The sequence below is a fragment of the Mastacembelus armatus genome, chromosome 20 (assembly GCF_900324485.2).
Source record: "Mastacembelus armatus chromosome 20, fMasArm1.2, whole genome shotgun sequence".
Classification (NCBI taxonomy): Eukaryota; Metazoa; Chordata; class Actinopteri; order Synbranchiformes; family Mastacembelidae; genus Mastacembelus; species Mastacembelus armatus.
This window is the reverse complement of record NC_046652.1, coordinates 3,432,918-3,442,056: the sequence shown is the minus strand read 5'-3', so window position 1 is coordinate 3,442,056 and position 9,139 is coordinate 3,432,918. Positions and strand designations below refer to the sequence as shown.

At 38.7% G+C, this 9,139-nt stretch overlaps 1 protein-coding gene across 1 annotated transcript; it reads left to right on the top strand.

Annotated features, from left to right (window-relative positions):
• The first annotated feature begins 298 nt into the window (after positions 1 to 298).
• Positions 299 to 8,750, top strand: slc35b3 (solute carrier family 35 member B3). Its single transcript, XM_026292530.2, has 10 exons — positions 299 to 577; positions 2,063 to 2,299; positions 2,625 to 2,746; positions 2,921 to 3,075; positions 4,003 to 4,110; positions 4,427 to 4,524; positions 4,803 to 4,895; positions 5,318 to 5,429; positions 6,204 to 6,273; positions 7,813 to 8,750. Exons 2-10 carry the CDS (start codon positions 2,084 to 2,086, stop codon positions 7,961 to 7,963), a joined length of 1,125 nt encoding a protein of 374 aa, XP_026148315.1. The 5' UTR covers positions 299 to 577; positions 2,063 to 2,083; the 3' UTR covers positions 7,964 to 8,750.
• The last annotated feature ends 389 nt before the right edge of the window (positions 8,751 to 9,139 follow it).

The following is a 9,139-nucleotide window of genomic DNA, read 5'->3' as shown; positions in this document are numbered from 1 at the left end:
GCTGTAACACCTGGAGTTCAGTAAAGTGTTATCTCTAACTGGACAGCTGCTGAGATATAAAAGTAAATGGATGATATTCTGCCATAGGCCCTTACAGGACAACCCTTGAAAAAGACTCAGATGAAACTATGTGGCTAAGCCGGATATACCAGAACCACTTGTGTTTGTTTAATTGTGTGTACAGTGCAGAGTCAACATGGACTCTCCTACACAGGTAAGATATGCAGCCTCAGCCAAAATCTTTTGGTAATTACTTCTTCTGCTCCGGTGTCCCCCCTGTGCGTAAAGGTCACTTTTAGGTGTCTGCAGCTGGACGTCAGCTTCACATCTTCAAACGCCGACAACGTCACAGTTCAGAGGTCGCGGCGGAGCGGAAGTTGTTGGCTGCTGATGTTGGCAGCTCCGAGCGAGCTAACTGGTTTCTTAATGTGTTTTGGTTGGTTGTCATCGCCCAGGACGGATAGAAAATCGAGCCAAATGTGTGAAAGATGAAGCGGGCATGTGGAGGAAAATGACTTTCTCCGGCGTCGCCTCTTAAGAGGAAGCGCTAACGCGAAGAAACCCGGAAGTGTTGAAGGTAAAGGCGTCTGTCTGTAGCTTGTTTGGCTGAAGAAGCGACATCAGCGAGGAAATACGGCGATAATAAGAATAAACATCACTATAATAAATGTATCACGATGGCATTGATTGTTTGAACTACACGGACTGAAGGTTTAATCTGTGCTCGCTAACGAAATGGCATCTTCTGTTGAAGCTAACGTGTTAGCTGCCGGCTAATAACATGCACTTAATCAGCTTCTCCAAATCTAAAAGTCAGAGGATGTTTACTCATTAAATGTGTCCAGACAGGACTGAGGTTAAAAAGCACATATTCAGCTCAATGTTGTCTCCATCCGGAGTTAATGACGTCTGACATTCAGTGGATTCAGATAGGATTCAACTTCCTTCACCTTTTGCACTTCTTGTGTTGTTTAGTTTAAAATGGACACGTCCCCTTTTCCAATCAGTCTGAAGTCAGTCATGTATAATGGAAAAGTGAGGAGATGTTGTCAGAACCTCTTTGTAAAGTTATTGAAGTTAATCTCATTAACAGACAAACCCATAACATCAGTTGTTTGTAGAAACCTCTTTGGCAGCAATCAGTGTTTAGACTTTTTGCATAAGTCTCTGCAGGATTTGCACTTAGTCCCTTTCTTCCTGCAGCTCCTCTGACGTGTCTGTGAACTGTTATATGGGGTTCAGGTCTTGCCTTTGGCCAGTGCCACCTGAGGACAGTCAGAGACTCGAGCTTGGTTTTGACTGTGCGATTTGACCTTTTGCCGTAATTTAATCACAGAGTCTACAGGGCATCTCTTGAGCTTCCCACCTTCGTTTTCATCCTGATACACAGTGTGAATTTGTCACAGGTGAACTCAAGTTCTAGACACATGAAAATGAAAGGAAACAGGATTAATGGAAAACATCTGCTGTATCATTTGGGGTATGATGCTGTGTGAGCATAAATGCAGATAGGTGCACTAAGGTATGGGAATAGATCTTCAGAATTATCTGCTAATGTTTCCAGTGTCATATGAGCTGAATGACATTACATTACTAATGTACTATATTCACCTCTCAGCATGACAACAAATACAAGATTTTGCATGTTGAAATATTTGCAGAATGTGGCTTCATCTGATCATTTGAATGGGTTGCAGGGCTTGCAAAATCACTAGCCTGACGTCCAGGAGATATTGTGTCTTCCACTCAGGCTACCAAAATTTCAGATAACCTGTCAGGCTGTCATATTTTGTGAGCCCTATTTTGGTGACATACTTTTTATTGTGACCGAAATAATTAGCATGTGAATGATCACTATCAGTTAATTAATTAGACGATGGTAGTTATGGTACTGCATGTAAAGGAGTATTAATCTGCATTGCTGGTTAGTAAGAATGATATAATGTCTATTTGAGCTTTTCGTCACAGTTATTCCAATGATCCAGACTCTGCTTTGTTCCTGAACAGCACAATATGATGTCCTATCTCATCATTACTTTAGCCATGTTTGTTGTTCCTACAGCTCCCAGCAGCCACAGACGCAATGAGTGCCAAATATGGCCTAGTGGGCTATGGTAGTTCACGGAAGCACATTTCCATTTCCATTCCATCATCTACAGAGGTGATGTCGCCCCACATAAAGTCCGTCGATGAGCTAAGGGTCCTGGGAATCAACCTGAGCAACTTCAGTGCCCCCACACAGTTCTTCATCTGTGTGGCTGGAGTCTTCCTCTTTTACCTTGTCTATGGATACCTGCAGGTAACATTGGAAGAAGCAGCTGAGGTGTAAGAGATGCACTTGAGCAGACACACACACACAGACACATGGTAAAAATATATTGGTTGAAGCTTGTTTCAGTGAAAAGATAGTTGTGCTGCAAAGGCTGTGTCTGTATGCATTTACAGATACAACCAGCAACTTTTCTCTCTCCATATCTATCTCCATGTGCTGTATCATTACCTAGTTATCAGGTGGTTGGTGGAGAACAGAAATTGCACATAAACAAAGTTTTGTATTTTACAGGATGGGCCTTAGAAGGTTGTTATTAGCAGCTTTGTAATTCTGTTTTTGTCCCTCCATCCAGGAGCTAATATTTTCAGTGGAAGGATTCAAACCTTTTGGTTGGTACCTCACTCTGGTCCAGTTTGGCTTCTACTCCTTATTTGGACTAGTGGAGCTTCAGCTCACACAGGACAAACGCAGAAGGTACAGCTAATGCACAGAAGACTCTTTATTCTTCAAACAGCCTTCATAGATGTTTTTTAGGATAATGTCAGGTAACTAAAGATTGTTTACTCAAAGATACATACAGTCAGCGTCCACCTGATGCAATTTCTATGAACAATGAGTTATAGGCCAACAACGTGTTTTATCTTCTAGGATACCAGGGAAGACATATATTATCATAGCATTTCTAACAGTGGGAACCATGGGTCTGTCCAATACCTCTCTGGGCTACTTAAACTACCCTACCCAGGTCATCTTTAAGTGCTGTAAACTTATCCCTGTCATGATTGGAGGAGTGTTTATACAAGGTAAGTTTATTCTACTGTATTTGTGTCACACAAATATTGCAACTATATAGCATGTGTACCTGTGCTAGTGCTTCTTGCTCTTTTTTTCTATAGAGTTTTGCTCCTCCATACTGCATGATTATTCATGCTGCTCTGTGGCTGTTAACATTGCAGCTCTTCCTTTTATCTGCAGTCATTTTTATGAAATTATTTGATCTGTGCTTGACATCACATCTCTGTGGTTTGAAGTTGTATGTTACAATATCTTTGTAAAACAAGTCCTGTCGATTGTGTTAACTCTGCATTGCATTTGTGCATTATCTTAAACCTTAAACAGGATTTTGATGTTTAGCTTTTCTGCTTCCTGTAATGCACCACAGACCTAGATTTTTTTTTTTAATCTGATGTGAGGCCCTTCAAAGGCGAGTCTTGGAATCAAAGCCGACCACGGCCAACCTGATGCCTCATCCCCTTGTCAACCTCAAGGCATCCATCCCACAGCCTGTTTTTGGAAGTCTCCTTCATCCTGTTTTTTCTCCCTAACTTTTTTTTTTTCCAGAGGATTTTTGTACTTTGTTGCATGTTCAACCTCAAAAACTTTTCATTGTGAAGAGAACATTTTGAAAAAACATGTATTGGTTACATTTTTAACCTCTGTCCTGTGTTAACTGCATTTAAAAGAGGTGCATCATCCTTTGAATTTTTTTTATTTTTTCAAACCAAGCTTGTGAAAAGTGAAAGTACTGTCCTTATGCCTTTTCTGAGTTTGCTTTCTGTTTGTAATTTTTTAAGCTGTTATACAAGAAGATATCCTAATTTACATTTTTGGTAGTATAGGTGTTCTTTGTGTAAAATGACTGGCGACTAGGTGTTTAAGTAGGATTTCTGATTTCAGCACTGCAAATAAAATATATTCAAAATGATCCAGTACTGTGTTTTGTGTTCCAGGTAAACGCTATAATGTGGCTGATGTGGCAGCTGCTCTCTGCATGAGTCTGGGACTCATCTGGTTTACACTAGCTGACAGTAAAGTGGCTCCCAACTTCAACGTCACGGGTAATTTCTAGTAGATCCAACAGCAAACTGCAGTGGTTCTACAGAAATACTAACAAGTATTGACATTGTCGTGCTGTTCTCATGGATTAGAGTCTTAAATAGGTCTGTGGTGTTGACTAGTGTGCATTGTGACACTCTGTGACAAATAAAGGCTTCTTATCTTATTTTCTTTCTTTAATGAATTGTACCCCATACCCATATATGTGTGGCTTGAGGCTAGCTGTACTAGTGCATACCCACTTCAATATTTAGTTTGCTCATATTTTAATTTCTGTATTCTAAAGAATGTGTATGTGCATGTTTGTGTGACATACAGGTGTCGTCCTCATCTCTCTGGCACTGTGTGCAGATGCAGCCATTGGAAATGTGCAGGAAAAAGCCATGAAACTCCATAATGGCTCCAACTCTGAAATGGTATGATGTGTAAATAGAGGATAAGATAAGAGAAGATAACTTTATTAATCCCCGAAGGGAAATTCAGGAGTACACAAGTATAAGTACACAATAAAGTTTATACATCTATTAGCAACTAGAGGTGTGCATACCAGTATTGAAGGTGAATGCAGAATATGTATGTCTGATTAACTGTCAACAAAACCAGGCTCTTTCCCATGTTTTTGTGGGGAGAATTCTGCTACTTGTTTTTTTTCAGTGCGATGCCACTAACCGGTCATACATTGTTTTGTTGGCAGGTGCTGTATTCGTACTCCATTGGTTTTGTCTACATATTGACAGGTCTGATGTGTGTGGGTGGACTGTGGCCAGCAGTGGCGTTCTGCTCAGATGTGAGTATAACCTAGTACAGTGTGAATACATACCCATGGTGCTTAATACAGCTGCAGATAGACTCTTAGTGTAGTGGTTATTTATGCACTATAGTCATCTTTTCTTGCACAAGGATTACATAACTTGTGTTGTTTTTTAGATGTTAGAATAATTTATTCAAACAACATATGATAAAATATATTTGAACTCCTCTACAATTTCCTGAAATGTGACAGGCTGCTGCTTTTTGATTTATGCTGTATATCCTCATATTATGATTGAATTACTTACAATGAGCACATGGCAGCTCACAAATACGTTTTTGGGTCTGTGGCTTTGTGTGTGCATCCTGATGTTATTGCAGCATCGTGAGGATGCACTGTTCAGTAATGTTTTCCTATTAAATTTATTAAATTATCTCCTATGCTCTTCTTTCTTCTAGCATCCTGTGAAGACATATGGTTATGCATTCTTCTTCTCTCTTACGGGTTATTTTGGCATCTCCTTTGTGCTGGCCTTGATCAAGCTCTTTGGTGCCCTGGTTGCAGTAACTGGTCAGTGCAGTTCAAACTTTCTTTTCTCTTTTTAGTGATGCTTTATTTTATGGGTCCTGTGTTTTCCAGCTACTTTCCTGGGAGCTCTCCTCATAATTAAAAAAAAAAAAAGTATTATTTCCAAAAAAAAAGACCTGCTCAGTGTTGTACTAATTGTCATGGAAATTGACTGATTGTTAGTTGCAACAGTAATGAAGTATTAGCTACTAGTAGCTCATTACATTTGAGATTTTAATAAAAATCTTAAGTTATGTAGTAGGGAAGTAAAAAATACTTTAGGCACCAGTATCAACAAAGACTAACAAAATTCCCAAAATATATATATATTTTATATATTATATTTTTTCTTATCTTTGAATAAGGTCTTTGCTCTCTTATCTTAAGTATTCTGGGAAATAGTAGTATAGACTATTGGTTTGGTTAGTCGGGACAAAATAATTTTTACTCAGGACTTATTTCCATGTTTTGTAGTATTTTTTTTTTTCATGCCATTTACATTGATTATTTTCACGCAGCTAAGACATTCACATAATCACACAACATGCCTTCCAATGCAAGTTTTTCTATGTGTCCACATGGGGATTTTTTTTTAATCACAGCATAACTATATTGGTAAAAAATTAACTGTGTATTATCCCAGCCAGAGACTAGAAATAGCCCTTGTGTCTTACTTCTAGAAATATTTCTAATTGTAATTATAGTTTTTTTTTTAAAAAAAACTAAAACTTAAACAACTAAGCTCAAAGTACTTAAATGCATTTTACTTCTTTGCAGTGACCACTGGGAGAAAGGCCATGACTATTGTACTTTCCTTCATGTTCTTCACAAAGCCTTTCACTTTTGAGTAAGTACTGTCAACTTTTGACTTTCATCAGTTTTCTTTTTGTTTAAAGTGTGACCACTGACCTCTCCTTTGACTAATAAAACTTGATTTAGATTCCTTGCCCCTGGTTTTTATGTCCTCAGTCCATTTGCAGACCTTGACTACTCAACTGCTCTTTCAACTTATCCCTCACTCTCTTGCTTACTCTCTAACTCCTCTCTGCTGTCAAAAGGTTTTGGTTTTCTGCTGTACCTCTCCTACTCTGTGTATTTTGTGCATTGTGACTTTCAACATGCATACATGTTCAGTACACACGAAATACGAGAAAAACTTTTAATGACCAACTTCATTCTCCCTCCAGCTGGTGTATGCCCTCCACTTTGACCGCACTCAGTCCATTTCATGGCTGCAGTTTAATCTTTTTAACACTAGGAAGTTATTATCACCAATTATACTATAACAGCTGGTTACACAAAGTATTGCATTTGAATTGTACACCTTCATAGGAGATTTGTGTAAGGTGAGATATCTTTAAGATAAATAGACAGATATAGTGTCTTTATTGTGCTTGGCCAACACAAGATACAACAGCAACTGCAGTGCTCCTTGATATGCAGTAGGTTTTTGAGGGAACGTAACAACGCTGGCTAAGAAACCAGTCCAAAATCTTACACTGATTTTTAACTGTATTGATATCAAACTAATAGCATGTATTTCACATCATTACCCCTCATGTCCGTAGCAATTCAAGACAATTCTATACAGCCTTTTTATGCCCCCTAGGAAAGGTCCTCTGGAGCAGCTGAAAGCACACACACACAAAATAAGCAACATGAACGTACAAATTCCTTTGCTGCAGCATGCTCATATGATTTTAAAAGACTCACTAATTTCTTGCTCATTCGCTTCTCACAAACAGTGCTTTGCTGTTGTATCTGTTTCTTTCTTTCAGTTTAGTGCTAAAATAAAGAAGAAAGATATTTTGAAAGATTCATAACCCAATAGAACACTGGGTTCACAGAAAAATAATTCAGCTTGTGGAGGTGATGTATTTTTTGCTGACCCTGCTTCAGAATTGCTTTTTTTTTTTTTAAACCCACTTGATCATCAAATATTGTTCCCAGATGATTGTAAGAATTAGCAATTTCAACACCACCTTTCTGTATTTGCATATCCCTGTGTATGTCATTTGTTTTCAAGGAGTATCAGTTCCAAAAATCATAACAATTTCCCCTATTTGGTGTATTGGCATATTAAAAGTGTATGAAAATGGTGATGTAACTCACAGTTTTGTAAAATAGCTGCAGAGACATTATTCCCTCCCATTCACAGTTAACTGCCCATTTTAAAAAGATCATCTCAGTTTAAATTGTCAACGTGACAAATGTTACATTGTAAAATTGATGCCCTGTGGAGTTTTCTTAACAAAATTTGTACTTACATAGTGTTTGTGTCTGTTTATGAGGTTTAACAAACATGTTGAATAAATGTCGTTCCTAATGAAACACCACTCCATTTTTGTTGTTGCTTAAAAATATCTTTCTCTCTATCCATGCTCAGGTACATCTGGGGTGGCCTTCTGGTGCTCTTCGGCATCTTCTTAAATGTTTACAGTAAAAACAGAGACAAAATGAAGCTTCCGTCCATCAAGGACCTCAGAAGCTTGCTGCTGACAGAGAAGAGAGTCTGGTTTCACTCACAGAATGTATAGGAGGCACCGAAGGACACAGGGGAAGCCCTGCACAGGCAGGTTGTACATCTGTTCAGATGTAGAGGTCGCCCACCTGTCTCAGGGGGTATGCCGAAGCATGTGCCTGAGCTACAGGCCTCATCACTACCAACACTGAGCCAAGAATGGGTATACGGAGTTTGACTGCCAGTCAGCATACAAATGGCTGATGTGATTAAACTTCAGTGGTTGATGGAGTCTTCTTATCTATCTACCAGTACACCACTGGTGTAGATCAGACTGAAATTACTGTTATTTGCAGTGAACTAAACGTTTTAAAAGGGGATCAATGGCTAGTGGGCCCTTATCAAGCAATGTTTCAAGTCTGCACAGCAACATATCCAACACTGAAGACACCAATAACACCAAGAAATTTAGGACTCGTTAAAGGAAGCTAAGTTACCCAAATCACTTAGCTTTACACTGGAATTGACTCCTACACTTCCTTGAAAAGTTGGAAGTGCAATCAGATGGAATAGTTGATTCATCCTTCCTGAAATAAATGTATGTCCCCCAGCCTAAAAGAAGAAAGGCATATGTGGAAAATTTGTTTTACATAATCATTGTCTTGATATAAGTGTCTTTTTTCGTAGTATGTTGGTAATTTAAATCTAACAGACACTAAATCTGTGTCATCTTCTGTTATTTTAGCAAATATGGAGATTTTGCTTGACTGTATGTTAATGTCAAGTGTCATCATTTGCTAACTGTGTTTAGGTGAAGCAAATTTACTCTTTTTCCAATAAAACAAACAAATGTTTCACTTAAAGTTCATCCTCTCTCTCCCTTTGTGTGTGTGTGAGTGTGTGTGTTTGCCAGCCCTGATTCTCCCCCTTTGCACTGCTTGAGAGAAGAGTTGAAATGTTGCCAAACTCTGCGTGTGTGTGAGGGTGTGTGTGTGTTTTTATCCATCCAGTGGCCTTGGGCATGTTTGATTAGGAGTCCCAAAAAAAGATAGCACAGCCAGACAGAAAATAAACAGCGGCCTTCACTGTGCCTCAGTTGTCCTATTCATTTCTCTCCCGTTTATGTGTGTGTCATTCACATTAATACCAGTTTGTAGTCTCTGTAAACGGTGACGGTAATGAAACTCACACCTGCTTACTTAGCAATACATTTGTTTCCTATGTTGGAAAATTCAAGAGCAATATTTATTTT